This window comes from Chelon labrosus (genome assembly GCF_963514085.1).
Source record: "Chelon labrosus genome assembly, chromosome: 18".
In the NCBI taxonomy this organism is placed as follows: Eukaryota; Metazoa; Chordata; class Actinopteri; order Mugiliformes; family Mugilidae; genus Chelon; species Chelon labrosus.
The window spans coordinates 23,483,595-23,501,037 of NC_140351.1; the positions used below are offsets into that span (position 1 = coordinate 23,483,595).

Below are 17,443 nucleotides of genomic sequence, written 5' to 3' on the forward strand. Positions count from 1 at the left end.
CTCCTGAGTCCTCAGCTTCACCGCTAAGTCCTGCAGGCATGGGATGCGCTTTTGTGTTGTTAGGTAATCTGTCATTACACAGATTTTTGCATCCATGTGGTTTGGATTACAGGTGATGCTGCTTTCTACCATGTAACTTTCCAAGTCATCGATGTCCTCCACCTGGATGTCTGAGGTGGCCACTAGGGTGCCTGGGGACTAGGGTTGCCAACCGTATGGGGCCATTATTGTAGCAAAAGTATTTGCAAATGTGTAAAAAAAAATCCGTGTGTGTAACTAGATTTGCAAATGTGTAAAAAAAAATCTGTGTGTGTAACCAGATTTGCAAATGTGTAAAAAAAATCCGTGTGTGTAACCAGATTTGCAAATGTATATAAAAAATCCGCAAATGCGTACATTGATCTGTATGCGTAGACATATCTGTAAATATGTGATCTGGCCTCTCCATTGGATGTGTTCTTACACGTGACTTTTGGTACACTTCTGCCGCGGCAGATCCGCAAATGCGTGTGGAGATTTGCAAATGCTGTGGAGATTTGTCTGTGTGCCTCCGTAGCTATACAGCTACATACCACCAGTGGGCGCTAGGCTAGCACCCAATGATATTAGCTACCGGCTACCTGGGCTGGCTGGTACCACAGACTGTATGGCTGGGACGAACACTGGTCCTGATCCCGATGCAATGGAGGCTGGATGGCGTGCTGTAACTACATAACAGGGCTCTCGAATGAGACACACACATTTCAATAAGTTCACACACTCACACGCCACGCTGAGAAGTGATAAAATTCGCCGCACATTATTAACATAGACTGTTTAAAATGAGTAATCTACGAATGGATGAGGCGAAAGCAGACTCCTCTGCTTGAATCAGCGACCTATCAGCAAATCGGCGGGACAAAAAAGTATTTCTAGTCACCAGGTGAAATAGTAGCGCCGTAAATGCGTGCACACGTCAAAGAAGAGCTGGAAGTGGAAGCCCGGGAGGATGAACTTATTTTAATGCGAGAGAGCCCTCTTATGTAGTTACAGCACGCCATCCAGCCTCCATTGCATCGGGATCGGGACCACTGTTCGTCCCAGCCATACAGCCTGTGGTACCAGCCAGCCCAGGTAGCCGGTAGCTAATATCATTGGGTGCTAGCCTAGCGCCCACTGGTGGTATGTAGCTGTATAGCTACGGAGGCACACAGACAAATCTCCACAGCATTTGCAAATCTCCACACGCATTTGCGGATCTGCCGCGGCAGAAGTGTACCAAAAGTCACGTGTAAGAACACATCCAATGGAGAGGCCAGATCACATATTTACAGATCTGTCTACGCATACAGATCAATGTACGCATTTGCGGATTTTTTATATACATTTGCAAAACTGGTTACACACACGGATTTTTTTTACACATTTGCAAATCTAGTTACACACACAGATTTTTTTTTACACATTTGCAAATACTTTTGCTACAATAATGGCCCCATAATAATGGCCCCATACACATTCCCATCGTGATCTTACCTTAAACTTCACTTTCCCTCGTTTTAAATCAATGAAACTACGTAACGTATGCAAAACTCTCCTACTCTCAAAAACCCACAACCATCTGAGTGATTGTGCCTATTTATAAGCATTGCGATTTTGACAATCCCGCCCTGCATTCAAAAGCGCCTGCTTAGGGCCCCACTTCCACTAGGGGGCCCCCAAGATCAAAAAAGGACATATCCTTCAGGGGCAGAGAAAAGAAAGGGGAAGAAAGAAGAACAGGTGAAAAAGCTTCAAGATAAAGGTATGTTTGCATGTCTTGGTAATGGAATGTGTGTCAAAGAGATTTGTGTAGCCAGTAGCAAATTAGCTAGGAAGCTAGTTAAAAACTAGAGAAATGTATCTTTTAACTATTCATGCTAACTGTTTGTATTTGTGTAATACTGAGCTTTATCTTTGATTGAATTGATTGTCTGGGTTGGCCCTATATATTTCGCCTTTTTTTTTTTCTTTTTTCTTCAACACAAAGTTTTTGCTAAGGTTTGATAGCGCGTAGCAAGCTAGCAAGCACTGTAAACGAGGTACCGTTACATCCCTAAGTTTGAGACATGTTGTTTTCACAAATTGAAAATAAAAATATTCAAACATGTTCTTTTTATATCAACCCACAAGTCAGATTTAGTTATGCTCACTCACTTACCCAGGTTCACTCAATTAAATCTAACAAATTATATTTTTATACATAATTCCAATCTTCTAGCAATGGTGATGGGCTGGAACTGTAGTGAACCCCAGTGAGGATCATCTTTTGTGAGTACAGAACATCAACTATGACAGAGCAGATGACTCTATTCAGACATATAGTGCCAGTAACTCTTTGTGACCCAGATCAGGCGGAAAGTTGTTTTTGTCTGCAAAAAAACAAAAAAACATCTTCCATCACTTTTTGAAGTGTGGACCCACACGAAGTGCAACAATGTAAAAAACACTAATGACCTACTGAAGTTTTTGATTCAAAGCGCTTAAATGCTCAATAGTCAGTAATAAGTCAGTGATACTTTTATAATACTATATTCCACGGCACACTGGAAGTCGTTGTAGACAAGAAGATTCTCTTATTCCTCCATCTTTGTCTTTTCTGTCTTTCCTCAGTCATCGCTGTGTTGCTCTAAGAGAGACCATGGCACGACACCATGACAACCAATTGTGGTTGGTCATAAGAAGGATGTGATGTCTTGTCATGTAACAAGCTTGAAAAATAAATGAGCAAAATAAATTTCCTCGGGAAAATAGCGTCAGTTTGTCCAGTGCAAGGGAGTGGGGATGCATAGTCCATATTTATGTACAGTCTATGGTTCCACACAAAGGAGGCTGCTTTGTTGTGTGTTCAGTTGCCCAGTCCCTCTCTAACACACACACACACACACACACACACACGCCTCCCTTCCAGTGTTTCCATGTCAACAGTCAAACTTACTTTGCAGAGCACTTGCAAAGTAAGTTGCTGAGTTTTTCACAGCAGCAGCGACTTGACTTTAGACGCTGACTGTTCATCTGGACAGACTACGTACAGGTTAGTGAGCACAAAGCTTCTCTTTGTTTGATGTCACTCTGTGGACAGATATTAAGCACAATTTAACTGATGTCACTAAATGCCTTCATTTGAGAGTTACTATAATGGTAGCGGTTGCCGTGGTGATGATAATGAGAACAGGTAATACTGTTCAATTAACATATTTCAAATAATTTAATTTGCCCACTTTTTGTTTCACTTATTTCTCACAGTTACAATGCATGGTTAAGTGAATCCTATTTTGTTTTTTAATTTATATTTTAAAGAATTTGTTTTTATTGATTTACACACCACCGAGAACTGAACTCTTGTGTTTTGTTTTTTTAAGTCAGTTTTACTGAACAATTTATTACATATTTGATCATAAGTGTTTTAACGTTTTAGGACACACCAAACTTTTAGTCCGCCTGCATCCCTGTTTGTAGTACAGATAATAATGGTGATCCCCAAATTCCCTGAATTCTTATTTAACAACTGTTCAGCTGTCTCTGTTTCAATTGGTTGATGCTGAACATGTTCATGCTGAATATGTTGTGACTCTCAGATGGCTGATCTGGACTCTTCAGCTGACGTTTCACAGGGGGAACAGACGTCTTGTGTTCCCCCAGAGAGCAGCTGCGATGCTCCTTCTCCGAGCACAGAGCTCCAGGCAGCAGACCGGGCAGTCCAGCCTGCCCAAGAACAGAGCCTTGAGCCTAGGCCGGGAAGCCAGGATGGTCCTGGGAGAGAGGAAGAGGAGGAGGAAGAGGGAGCAGAGAGAACTTCTATCAAACCCAAGCCTCCTCAGATTCACCTCCACGGAGGTACAGACACCACACTGATGATAAACTGGAGCTATTGCCTAATCACAGCTTACATTAAGTTAAAGATTGTCAGTCTTTCACTGACATTCTTAACTCCAATAATGACACTTATAATAATAATATATCTTATCAAAGCAGGCGACCTTTCAACAACACGCCAAAGCTTTTAAATGGGACAATATATAATTGATGACATAAATAATTACCATGAATTCAAAGAACTGAGAGTGTGAGTAGATCTCAAGTTTTCTGAGAGTTTGCTTCAGACATGTGGAGGATAACAAATAAATCCTCTTTGACTTTTAATTTAGACTCTAGGTGGAAGTAGATCCAACCCAGACCATCTGAGAACTCTGGAGGTTTCACTGCTCCTAATATTAATATGTCAATATTTATAGTAGTTAACCTTACTTAGAACAATAATTTCAACAGATATCACTACTAATGAACCATAAATTACTTCTATAACGTGTGTGAGTTATAGCTATAACTTATTTGTTCCTGTAAGTTTTATGGTTTCACTTTGCTGCTCAGAGAAGGACTGGTTTTAATTTAAAAAAAAAATTTCACTTCCTCATTTTACTCCTCTGATCCCCAGATGGGACCAGCAGAGGACACAGACGAATAGGAGGCCAGAACCTGAGAGCCATTAATCATGTGACTTCTCCAGTTGCTCGCTCCCCGATGGCTGGCACTTCGGTGAGTCAATGGAAACAATGGAAACAGCAGCACCCACAGGAGATGCTCGGATGTCATGATGTAGATATGCAATTAAATACCAAAGAAAATCTCAAGCGTGGAGGTGATTTGTTATTGTGTTTTATGTTAGTCGCACCCCATCTTTGTCTAAAAAAGCCTCTGCACCCGGAGTGAGTTAGAGAACACAGCATTTAGCAGCTGTGGGGCAGATATTTACTCCCTCAGGACCGGATGAAATCCAGAAACCGAGCTAAAAGTGAGTGAATACTGGGCTTGAATTCATCACATGGACAGAGTCACAGTTCCAAATGAATCATCATGCCATAAGCGGTCATTTATGGTTATTTACTTCACTGTTTTTAATTTTAAAACAAATACATTCATTTTCTATAACCACTTGTCCTCTGGAGCCTGTCCCAGCTGTCAATGGGCAAGAGGTACATCCTGGTCGCCAGTCTATTGCACAACTAGTAAAGACCACTCATTGTTACCCCTACGACCAATTTAGAATCAATGAACCTAACAGCATGTCTTTGGACAGTGGGCCGGATTACCTGAAGAGAACCCACGCAGACACAGGGAGAACATGCAAACTCCACACAGAAAGGCCTCAGTTGGCCTGGATTCGAACCTGGAACCTTCTTGCTGTGAGGCATCAGTGCTAAGCACCACACCACTGTGCTGCCCTAAAACAAATACATAATCACTATGGACTTTGGTTATTGTTTCCAAACAGGATCCTTTTGATGACCCTTTTGATTGTGACTTTTGGTAGAAAAAACAGTTTCTCTCCTTGTTCAGGCCACAGACTGTATATAAATATGAACAATGCATCCCCACTTCCTTGCATTGGCCAAACTGACGCTATTTTATTTTCCCGGGGATACGGGTGTTTGGTTTGCAAGTTTGGAGCCAGTGTCTGCGAAATACGTTTCGAGAGTGGAGCCACATGGAGCTGCGTTATCGATGAAAAGACCACAATTCAATTTTCAAATTTGGCCAAGATTTCCATGCAGAAAAAACAAAAAAACAACAGGGTTTTCAGGGAAGTATTGATGTGAATGGTGGAGAGGTTTTCAGAAAGTCACATATCAAACATGATACATTTATTTTATAGATAAACAAATGTTTGCAAGTTCAAAGTATTTTTTTTACCATGTATTCACACTGGAGTCTATTTGTTTTATTTATTTATTTATTTTTATTTATTGTTCTTAGTAACAGAGTCTTGCAATGTAGAAATGAAATCTCTGTCTAAACTACTTTGTCAATTGTGCATATTACCAGAGACCAGTAGAGTTGCCTAAAACTGTACTCAAGCAAGAATAGTGTTCAGTAATACTACTCAAGTAGAAGCATAAAGTGGTAGAATGCAGTAAAACCACTCTTAAAAGTTTTCAAAGAGTTACTAAAGTAAATGTAACAGTGTAAATGTCACTATATACTGTATGACAATAAGAGTCTTGAATCTTGAATTTGTTTCTGATACGAAGAAGTGGCTGAAAATGTGTGTTTAAGTCAAGACTTCTGTCTCCACTGACACAAAGAAGTCCAGCCATGGGAAACACTTTATCTATGGATATGTCATTTCTCTGCAGGTGTCTGGTAAAAGGACGGTGCTGCTGTCCAATGAGGCAAGGACAGAGATCGCCAAGCAGGCAAGAGCCCTGAAGGAGGATAGGCGAGCGACTCTGGATGCCCGACACAAATACCTGATCAGCCGGCTGGCAGACGCCGTGACCCTGGGGGAGCTGGAGGTGGAGGACGTCCTCATCTCTGATGACAAAGTAATTTCACAGTTTTACACTAGATGTTCAGGTACAGGATCTTTCCTCAGCCTCTAATCATCATGTCTGATTCTTCCAGTTCAGCCTGATTCAGGATTTCTTTGCCGCAAACGGGTCAAAGAAGCTGATTTTCTTCAGTCAGAACGTGAAGCAGGTCACTTTCACACGTCAAATCTATCTGAACAGAAATAACTGCTCTTTCCTTTATTTTCTTAAAGTGTTTTCCTATTCTGTCCTTCTCTGCATTCAACAGAATCTGTCCTCCAGTCACCCTTCCTTTGCGGACAGCGTGAGCTCAGCTGTGGGTCAGAGGAAACTCTTCCTCACTACAGGGAACTCTGAGGTATGAACTGTCTGAGATGTTTGAATGCAACTCCTCACAGAGGAAGCAGAGTTCACTCAGTGTTCATGACTAACCTTACCGGATGAGTTCATTCTGAACAATACTGAACCGCCTGCTTACCTGCATTCACTATTGTCTTGCCTCAGAGATAATAACAGCCTGATTGATCTGTGTTGTGTTTCTATGGAGGCAAATCCTGTGTGCTGCTTTGCTGCTTTGTTCGCTGGTTATCAAGGTGATTCAAAACAGCTCAAGTGACACAGTCTGACATGTGTTGGTAGATCAGCCTGACTCGGGGCACGTAAGGAAAGATACTGGTTTTGTTCGTACAATAACTTTGGCAGGGTGGCAGTGCTTTCCACAAGGCTTTACAGGAGGAGTGGTGTGATAGATTTTAGAATAAAAGTCTCAAAACTGACTCTTTGGTTTAAAGGTCAAACTGGTGATATTCAAGAAGACCTGACCAGTACTCCACCACTGGCCTGAAGCATTTTCTCTTGGTAACATTACAGTCTGTTGAAGACTGTTGCAGAAAGTGGTTTCATGTCCATGTCGGTTCAACACAAGTGCAACACATCTGAAGTCTGGGTGACGCTGTGCTTCTCTTTCTGTATTGTCTAGCCTTTACTGGGGAAATGTCTGTTCTTCCTGAGAACCACCGACAAGGCCATAACCTCCGCCAACGTTCAGCAGGTCAGTAACTTGGCTTGGTCGTCTGAATTCTGACTGACTCCCCGTGGTCTGCGAGGGATGGAGCTACAGTGTGTCTGTGTGTGTTTACAGGAGGTCAACTTTGGCATGTTGGACTGCAGTGACGGCAGCATCATCAGCAGTCTGGAAACCCTGCTGGCTCACATCATGTTACCAGCCCTCAGGTCGCAGCAGGTACTCACAAACATCCATCCAGCACCATCACAGAACGTGGATTTGTTTCAGCTAATACGACCCGAATGACAACTTGTTGGCCAGTTTGTCAGAGAAAAATAGAGAAAGATAAAATCGCTCCAAATAATGTGGCAGAAATAACAGCACGCCTTTACTGTTATTGAACACTCCAGACCATCGAAAGTCTCTGAGACAGTTTAGATTTACTAAAAAAAAATGGAGTCCAGCCAACGTTTCTAACCCACTGTATATTTTTCCTGCTGACCCTTGACTCGGGGTGCAGACATGGGGCTCAGCGCAGGAGGCTGCCTCCTGTCCACACGTGCAGTCCTTTTTGTCTTCACTGGATCAGTTTATCAGTAATCTGAGCTCAGTTAAAGTCAACCTAGAGAGGAGGTTCCAGCTGCAGCAGGTGGAGCTTCCCGACGCCATCAGCCAGTTGAGCAGCCCTGCCGACTATACTGCTGCAGGTAGGTTATACATATTCTTATGCTCAGTACAGTACAATACAGCAAGTAAATACCTCTGATTATCTGGTTATCAAAACACCTGTCACTTGGTGGAATATACTGTCAATTATGATTTATTTTATTTTTTTATTTTTTTATTTGATCCAACCAAACATGTTGTGTTTTTCCTCTCAGCCAATAACAGCGAGCTGGTGGAGCGTCTGGAGGGTGCGGTCTGCGTGTGGACCAGTCAGATCAAGCAGGTGCTGACGGAGAGCGAGCAGATGAGGAAGGAGGCTGATGATGTCGGACCGTCAGCTGAGCTGGAGCACTGGAAGAGACGCATGGTCACTTTTAACAGGTAGAGAAAGTCACAGAGGACCAAACTGGACCTCTCAAAATCATTAAAATCTAATCTAATCTAATCTAATCTATTGTAATCTGATTAATATTCCATTGTCTTCTTTCTGCCTTCATCTCATAATTTCCTTTGGTCCTTCTTGTCTCCTTTATTCTGGTCCTCCATGTCTCCTTTAATCTGGTCCTCAATGTCTTCTTTAATCTGGTCCTCAATGTCTTCTTTAATCTGGTCCTCCATGTCTCCTCTGTTTTTTTATATACTTTTGTTCTGTCAGCTACTTTTCAGCTCTCATCATCTTGAGTTTAGTTTTGTCATTGTCATTCTTTGTAGTCTCACTTAATTTAGTTTCTTTCGTTGTGTGTTTGTGTTTGTTTGTCAGTCTGATGGAGGAAGTGAAACATCCTCAGGTGAAAAGGACTCTGGGAGTTCTGCAGGTGGCAAAGTCTCGGACTCTACGAGCCTGGAGAGAGCTGGTCAGTTTCTAAAATTAAAGTGTTTATTTTTTTTATTTCAACAACAGTGAGATGTAAATGTCGTGACTGATTTATTGGTTGTGTAAGGATGGGGACATCACGGTCGTGGCTAACGAGGCCAAGGACAACGTGAAGTATCTTTACACTCTGGACAAGTTCTTTGGACTGCTGGGGAAATCCACTCCGGTAAAAATAATCTGTCTATGTCTGCATTAATTTTCTGTAGCTTGCTGGTTGTTATTCCAGCGTTTCGCTGTAATGTCCAGATATTCAGACCTACTTAAAAGGGTACTTGGAAGGTGTTTCTGTGTCCAATGATTTTCCGGTGTATCAGTTTGTCCGAACAGATATTAGACATTTAATTTTAGGATATATTTCACAGATAACCTACCTGGATTGCTTCAAGGCAATGTAGACACATTTAGATATGTGTCACTGTCTAAAACAAACTGAAAGAGTCGGATGAATTTCTGATCTGAGACAATACAAATCATTTACAGTCTGACAGAAAACACAAGTGGTGTAATTAGTCTGGCTGAAAGTTTTAAGACGGTGAAAAGTAGAGCCTGTGAATCATCTTCTTGTGCTTTAGTTTCTCCAATTGTCAGGCTGGTAAATCGGTAGAGTACTTTAAGCACCTAAATATGTACACACTGTTTACATCTGCCACACAGCAGTTAAACTGAATAAAATCCTGCATAATAGACCTGACTGGATCCAAAGGCGTTGGAGCCAGTGTCATGTCTCTAACTGTTCTTCCTGTCCCTCCCACTCCCACAGACCAGTATGCTGGAGCACATTCCCAGCCTGATGACCAGCATCAGAATGATTCACACTGTCTCCCAGTACTACAACACCTCAGAGAGGATGACCTCGCTGCTGCTCAAGGTCACCAACCAGATGATCACCGCCTGCAGGAGCTACCTATCACAGGGCGTGACTCGCATCTGGGACCACAGCAGGTACCTTGTGACTTAGCGCTGGTAAGCTGTTCCTAATAAAGTGCACACTGATGGTGTCTGTGTTCCTCAGGCAGGTGCTTCTGCAGCGAATCTCCGAGTGTTGTAATCTGAATGTGGAGTATCAGAGGAGCTTCCACAGCGTCCGAGATAAACTGAGAGAAAACCCTGGAAACAAACAGTTTGACTTCAGGTAACTGAGTATCTTACAGCAGTCAGTATAGGGGTCGACTGGTCGACTACACTGCTGTGCCGTGACGCTTTAAACAGGAAGTCAGCTAGTCACTGATCATGTGACAATAACAACTCGGATGCCTCTGAGAAGACAGGTGAGGAGCCCATTGGGTCATTGCAGCAAACTAGCAGCGGTTCATCAAGTGTGTGGAAATACTTCACTTAAGATGAAGCCCATGCTACCATGACAAGCAGAATATACAAGTCAGTCCTGAAATACAACAAATGTACTACTACTAGTCCAAAATCTCTGGACAGCAGTTAGTTAACAACTTCACCAAACATCCTGCGGTAATAGAGAGAAGGAGGCTGCAAATCAACAGTTTGTTGGTGAATTTCAGTGTCTGAAGTTAATAGACCCCGGCTACATTATCCTGTCTTACAACACACTGTACTATTAAACACTGTTGACGGTGCTGATTTATATAGTGCAGCACACGATAGTTACGGTTGAGCTGAGAGTTTTTCGAGCAAGAGCCACATAATAGTGTTATGTATATTATTATCTTTGAACCATGTTAAAAACACAAAAGAATGGAATTAGTAACCCAGGTCCAGCAGCATACATAATAAATGAATAACATGATCAGACCTAAAACCTAAAAGTTTATAATGATTGAATAATAAATCACTAGAGCATAGTTAAAATCCAAGCAGTATTAAAGGACAGAATTTATGCCCTGGAGTTTGTAATCCTCACAGTTTCTGGGAAGAAGCTGCACTTCATTCTGTATAAACTTAATACATTGGATTGAATTGTGTCTTAAACCTGATGTGGCCTAAGAAGATATTGAATTTAAGGACCGGCTGTACTTTGAGTGTATTATTTTATGACGTGTGTATTTTTGCTTTTGTCACTAGTCTATAAATGTTTAGGTACCTCACATTAGGAACACAAATGCTTCATGATGAATGGTTCAGTTTTATCTTTTACATTAGAAGAGAAGAAATGCAACTATACATGTGAACATGAGTGCAGATGTGTAGGAATATATAAACATGTATTCCGTACTTTATGTTCACGCCCTATGCCATGTTCACTACTAGAATCTGTTCTGTTCCTTAATCTGTTCTTGTACTTCTTGTACTGTCCTTGGAAAGTATGAATAAAAGAAAGAATAAAAAGATGTCTCTCTCTGTGTGTTTCTGTTTCTCTGTCTTTAGTGAGAACCACATCTTTGGGAAGTTTGATGCTTTCTGCAGACGTCTGGAGAAGGTTGCTGACATGGCTTCTACACTGGAGAGCCTGGCTGCTCTGCAGAACATGAAGGTCCGATGGCGGCCTGTCAGATAAGATCGAACCATTTTACTAGTCTTTAGATTGCTACCAATAGTATCAGCTTCAAACATATTCTCCATTCTTTTGTACATTTTCTAAAAATGAAAGTGAAATGATTTTGTTTTGTTATGTGAAACATAATAAGAAATGAACTTAAACACAACATAATAAACGTGGACAAATATCTTTGAAAGCTTACGCAATTTCTTGCTGAACAGAAATGTAATACAAAAACACATACGCGAGTTTGTCAAGGGATCAGTGAAGTGTCAAATAACTTCAAGCCAATCTGTGCTGTGTTCCAGGTGGAAGGTGTTGAGAAGATCTTTGCTCGCTACCAGACCATCGTCTCTATGACAAAGTCCAAGACCTACGACATCCTGGACCACCGCAAGTTGGATGTAATGTGTTTTTTAGATACAAAAATACAACGAAAACGTAAAAGAAATATCATCTTGTTTTTGTTTGTTTTTAATCTAGAAGTCAAACCCTGATTGTGTGTGTGTGTGTGTGTGTCAGTTTGACAGTGACTATGCAGACTTCCAGCTCCAGGTTCAGGGTTTGTTCCAGTCTCTTCAGTCTCTGCTGGACTTCTGGTTCAATCAGTCTCTCTCTGTGAGTTCAGAAGAGTCAGATCTAAAATCACCTGTAATTCCTGTCCTGATGGACTGTCAACCTCTGCCTACATCCACACCTCCTTCAGAGCCAGTGTTTGTGTTTCAGACAGAGCGGATGCTGGAGCTGCTGGCCGTTTTTGAGTTGGGTCCAACGGCTCATCTGGACCTGAAGCAGCACTACCTGCTGCTGCTGCAGCGATATAGCAAAGAGCTGGAGGTGCTCAGGAAGACCTACCAGAAACAGAGAGACAGGCCGCCCATCGGTCGCAACCTGCCACCGGTACAAACAACTGCTGTCTGACACCTTAGACTGTAAATAAAGATAGACGACAGAACAGCCGCTCAAAAATGTGTATAGTGTATGTGGACGCACGGTGATGCATGGTTATAAGGCATAATGAGACTGGATTTTGAAGCTGTTTCTAAAATCAACAGATTATACTGTGGAATCAAAGAGACAGACCCTTAGTAACATCGTATGTCCACCGACCTGTCTGTCCGTTCCTGTCTCTTTCTCAGGTGGCAGGCCGAATCCTGTGGTGTCGTCAGCTTTTCAGGAAGATTGAAGCTCCCATGTTGATCCTGAAGAAGAAGCTTGACATTCTCAAGGTTCAAACTCTGTCTATAGCACATTAGTCATATGAGTGCTGATAATGAGTGTGAACCCTGCCCGTCTGTCTTCGTCACAGGGACCAGACATGACTAAAGTGATCCGGAGCTACAATAAGATGGCCGTGGTGCTGCTGCAGTACGAGGTGCTGCACTTGCAGGGGTGGCTTCAGGCTGCAGAGAGCACACCGCACTGCCTGAACACCAGCCTGCTGGTCCGACATCAGAACAGCAAGGTACCGGATGACGGAGAGACGGATGAGTGAATGGATAAATGAATGGAAGAGTAAAGCAGCTCTGTGAGTGCCTAAATGTATTTAAACATCAGCACAGGATAGACTAGTTATCACAGACAGTGAACTAACCACAGACACTGGCCTGTCCTGCTTGAACACATCTCTTTGTGTCTGGAGCTTGGGCGTGTCTCTGTGTTTGGAGCATGGACGTGTCTCTTTGTTGCTGGCGCTTGGACATTTCTCTTTGTTGCAGGGTTTCAGACCCTGTTCCGACAGTTTTCTTTTTTTCTCAGGAGGTCTTTGTGAACCTGGACCACGTGGTGTTGGAGGTGCTGCAGGAAGTCCGATGGATGACCAAGCTAGGAGTGACTGTGCCAAAGGTCATTCTAAAGATGGTCTCCAGAGAAGCACATCTCAAAGCTCTGAACATCCGGTGAGACCAGCTGTTGGCTTGAGTCAGCTCTCGAGTTAATTTGTCCTGCTCTTTCATTTTACTGTGCAAACAAATAGTTGTTCTTGTGATTTGGACGTGATCAGTATCAAACTCAGTTTTATTCTTCATGACTCAAGCTGACTTAACCAACCCTGACTCTGCTGAAAGCTTTAGTTGTTTTGTTCAAGTTGACAGAGTCTTCCTGTCTTCTGTTTACCTATCCCGCTTGTCTTAAACCTGTCTTTGACGGACTCCAGGCTCCTGGAGATGCTGCAGGACTACAGCTCCGTGGTGGGCAGAATCCCTTCTCTCCTCTTTCCCCTGATGCAGCCCTTCATTAGCCATGTGGACTCTGCTCTCTGCCCTGGACTCACCACGCTGTCCTGGACATCTCTCAATACCGATGGCTGTAAGGATGTCATCTAAATTATAGTGAACGATACATTTATAAGGAATAATGACCCCAGTCTCTGCCCTGTCAGTCATAGACGGTGTGTATCTGGCTCTCAAAGAACTGGACCACGTAGTAAAAGTGGCCACCGACCTTCTGGAGTGTCGCATCGGTCGGCTGCTTCAGTCCATGTCATCCTGCTGTCTGCTGGTCCTGCCTGAAGACTCACCTGTCTCACCTCAGGACCTTGTGCTGCAGACTGAAAGCTCCGTCCAGGCTGCTGCTGTCACTCTGAACTGGTGATAAAACACACAGATTACAAACAGATGCCACGTTTCCTACAGATGATGCGTCAATGCAGCAGTTCATTCAAATGAATGAGTCACCGTTCTCTCTGTGTGCAGGCAGAGTCAACAGGTGGAAAAATATGTGTTTGAGCTGATTGAGGAGCTGAAGGGGAAGATGAAGACGGCGGAGACCGTTAACTTGGAGGTAATGCACTCAAACGCACACAGACACACAAAAGGTAAACAAACCTTAAATTTGTCCTCCTCTCGTCTGCTGGTTACCGCTTCTTTCTTCTCTGCTTTTTGTCCTCTCCTCCCCAGGGATCCTTCCACTGTCTCCATCCAGACTCCAAACAGAAAACCCGCTGTCTGTCTTGTCTTCCTTGCCATTTCTACGCTCTGATTGGTCAGCTCTGTCAGCGCAGCACCGAAGCTCTGGTCAAAGGTCAGCTGTCTTTCTTACCACATCTCCTACCTCCCTCAGTGGTGACCTACTCTCCATTCACGCATGACAGGAAATGAAAGTATGTTTTCTTTTCATGTGTTCCTCAGCAGGACATTTCCCCTGATCTCCTTTCACTAATTTCTCTCTCCAGCCACCAAATCCTCTCTGGACACCCTGAGGAGACGACTTCATGTCCCCAAACACCAGTCGCCGTTCTTCTCCTCATCCTCATCCTCATCCAGCAGCCAGTCAGCTCCTCCTCCTCTCTTTAGAGCCTCCATCCAGCTGTCCATCCCCAACATCGTCCTCAGACCCAGTCTAGACGATATTCAGGTATTTGTGTTTGGCTACAGAGACACGTGTCTGTTTTCAGATTTATGCTCAGAATAGAGTTAGAGTTTAAATGGGAGCAAATTTCTGCGGCTCCTTCAACATCTGGAAACAGAATAGCAGGACGCTGATGATCACACTGTCACTCATGGCTGCAAAGTTTGGGTGTCCACATACCTTGACCATATTGTACCAGCTTTCTGTGTCTGTTTTTCCTGTCACTCAAACTAAACTGTGTTGCGTTCAGGCCACTGTGAACAAGCTGGTGAGCTCTGTGCTGTCTGTGACCAAAGATATCCCTCTGTGGACGTACGCTCACCTGCTCTACAAACAGCAGCAGGTACGCTCATCATATGTCTCACTCATCTCGTTTTGTGATCAGCCAATCACATTCCAGTTTAATAGGCAAGGCAAGGCAAGGCAAGTTTATTTGTATAGCACAATTCGTACACGAGGCAATTCAAAGTGCTTTACAGAAGCAGAAGATATAAAAGCAGATTTAAAAGCATAGAACATAAAATATAAAAAACACAATAAAAGGAAATAAAAGCAAATTATTTTAAATAAAATAATTACAGTAATTAATACTCTCTCTATGCGTCCCAGGTGGAGCAGGCCGCGGTTCGGGACGACGACATCCCGGTCAAACCCCCGGTGCTGCGACCGCTGGACAGGCAGCTAGCTGAACACAAAGACATCACCAAGTCAGTCCAATAGAGTAGACACTTATATAACAAGCACATAGGCAGCACTTCCTGCTGCCATGACACAGAGCAGCTATCTCTGTAAATATGCACTGCTCTGCTAGCTAAGTTAACTTGTGTTTCACTGACAAAGACCACGTCTTAATTAACGCAAATAAGTTCATTGGTAGACATGTTGTGAGAGATGGGATGAAAGGGAAGACGGGTCGAGGGGATGGGATGAAAAGCGTTGAGGAGAAGGGATGAAAAGGGGTTGGAGGGGAGGGGATGAAAAGGGGTTGAGGGGAAGACATGAAGGGGCAGAATGTGTAGACGGATGATGGTAGATGTGCCCCCACCCTGAGACTCAGGGTGGGGGCACATCTCAGGAAGCTTTGGATCCTTGTTGCATGGTTCCTGTAATGAAAGCTGGTTGAGAACTGACACAAACACAGAGAGAGAGTTTAAAGCCACACTTTTATAGGTAAGCACAGGAAACAGAATGATATGGGGCGTGGTCTAGTTCCTGAACTATAATAACTTATAAAGACTGTGATGCTAGTGGAAGTTATTTAATTCAAATGTCTCCTCCACAGTTAAGGTTAGACTAGCAGCATTCAGTTAGCTATTTAGGATTATTATTGCCCTTCATTATCTGCTTCATTTCATTTCATGAACACAACATGTAACAGGACTCGGCGGGGGCCCTTAGGGAGGTCTCCTGCTGTCACTGAAAACTTTGCACATGCTGGAATAATGTTCTGCAGACCATCTAAAACGACAGTTTACCAGCTACGGTTTGCTCGTTGGTAGGTTGGTGATCCAGCTCAGCTCCATTGTGTCGTCTCAGAAAACTCAGGCTGCTGACACACTGAATGAACTCAGTCACTTCTCTACTCTGTGGAACCAGGTTTGTGTTTGTGTGTGTGTGTGTTGTGCTGTTGATCCTGAACTGTGCTAACATGAGGTGTGTTTAGGACCCAGAGGAGCAGGTGCAGGCCTTCCTGCAGTCCGACCCTTCACTGACAGAGTTCAGCGCTCAGATCTCCCTCTACTCAGTGAGCACATGACCCCTCATTATTTTCAGGATATAATCATGTTTATAGTTTGTTAATTCAGTAATGAATCAGTGTCTTCCACTATTTCGGACCACAACGGTCAACTAATTAAAAGTTAAAATGTATTGTATTCTGCTGGAACATGTCGTGGAGTTTTTCCTTTTACTCACAATGTGTTTCTGCAGGAGCTGGAGTTGCAGATTTCAGAGCTCCCGGCGTATTATATGGTGGCTTCCAATCTCTTTGAGACCGACCAGCTAAAGCTGGCGCTCACTCAGGAGTGTCGCGTCTGGAAGCGAGCTTTTGGAGCTGCGCTCAACCACCGGGCATCAACCGACATGAATAACATCTTCTCTTTCTTGGAGGGGGTGACAAAGCGCCTGCAGCGTCCAATCACAGACCTGGAGGATGTCCGAGGAGCCATGGCAGCGCTCAAAGAGGTCAGCCTGATTGGCTGCTTAAAATCTGTCTAATAGTTTTATGCTTTCATTCATTGATTGCAAGAATATAATAAATATTATACCTTACTAATTAATCATAATTTGATTCAGTGTTTTTATTCATTAACTCTTTTTGCTTGTTCTTCAGGAAATAAACATTTTCCTATAGCTTTCTTGTCTCATTGACTTGCCCTGTCATTCTTTATTTTATTCACTCATTATTTTCAGTTAGATTACTCTCATTCATTCATCACCCCACAGATTATAGTTCCCTTCATCCCTTCACTTATTCATCTCCTCATTCTTTCCTGTTTGAGGTTCGGGAGGAGGAGATTCGTATCGACGCCACCATCGGTCCAGTGGAGGAATCCTTCGCTCTGCTCAACAAACACGAGCTGCTTTTCAACGACGGGAGTGCAGAGCGTGTGGATGGCTTGACGTACGCCTGGAAAAACCTCAACACCCTGGTGAGACAGGGGGAGTGTTGGAGACTTATGGGTGTCCTCACAGGTACAGAGCATAGACTGTATTAAGATGGAAGACGGAACAGCTCCTCAAAAGTCAAGCCATAGCAAGTAGAGCTCCCCCTG

General features: G+C 43.2%; 1 protein-coding gene across 1 annotated transcript in view; it reads left to right on the top strand.

Annotated features, from left to right (window-relative positions):
• Positions 1–3,596: 3,596 nt before the first annotated feature.
• dnah5l (dynein, axonemal, heavy chain 5 like) overlaps positions 3,597–17,443 on the top strand; it is a gene marked incomplete at its 5' end in the record, with an annotated part of 41,430 nt that continues 27,583 nt past the window's right edge. Inside the window, 31 exons of the mRNA XM_084565651.1 lie at positions 3,597–3,855; positions 4,454–4,554; positions 6,153–6,341; positions 6,421–6,495; positions 6,595–6,684; positions 7,306–7,377; positions 7,468–7,569; positions 7,853–8,039; positions 8,214–8,379; positions 8,759–8,852; positions 8,940–9,038; positions 9,633–9,814; positions 9,885–10,004; positions 11,210–11,315; positions 11,630–11,725; positions 11,844–11,939; positions 12,048–12,221; positions 12,461–12,550; positions 12,631–12,786; positions 13,080–13,219; positions 13,477–13,628; positions 13,702–13,909; positions 14,015–14,102; positions 14,219–14,342; positions 14,494–14,675; positions 14,920–15,012; positions 15,279–15,376; positions 16,169–16,265; positions 16,333–16,413; positions 16,599–16,853; positions 17,171–17,320. Of these exons, the coding sequence (XP_084421777.1) occupies positions 3,597–3,855; positions 4,454–4,554; positions 6,153–6,341; positions 6,421–6,495; positions 6,595–6,684; positions 7,306–7,377; positions 7,468–7,569; positions 7,853–8,039; positions 8,214–8,379; positions 8,759–8,852; positions 8,940–9,038; positions 9,633–9,814; positions 9,885–10,004; positions 11,210–11,315; positions 11,630–11,725; positions 11,844–11,939; positions 12,048–12,221; positions 12,461–12,550; positions 12,631–12,786; positions 13,080–13,219; positions 13,477–13,628; positions 13,702–13,909; positions 14,015–14,102; positions 14,219–14,342; positions 14,494–14,675; positions 14,920–15,012; positions 15,279–15,376; positions 16,169–16,265; positions 16,333–16,413; positions 16,599–16,853; positions 17,171–17,320 (4,122 nt within the window). The remainder of the gene's footprint in view (positions 3,856–4,453; positions 4,555–6,152; positions 6,342–6,420; positions 6,496–6,594; positions 6,685–7,305; positions 7,378–7,467; positions 7,570–7,852; positions 8,040–8,213; positions 8,380–8,758; positions 8,853–8,939; positions 9,039–9,632; positions 9,815–9,884; positions 10,005–11,209; positions 11,316–11,629; positions 11,726–11,843; positions 11,940–12,047; positions 12,222–12,460; positions 12,551–12,630; positions 12,787–13,079; positions 13,220–13,476; positions 13,629–13,701; positions 13,910–14,014; positions 14,103–14,218; positions 14,343–14,493; positions 14,676–14,919; positions 15,013–15,278; positions 15,377–16,168; positions 16,266–16,332; positions 16,414–16,598; positions 16,854–17,170; positions 17,321–17,443) is intronic.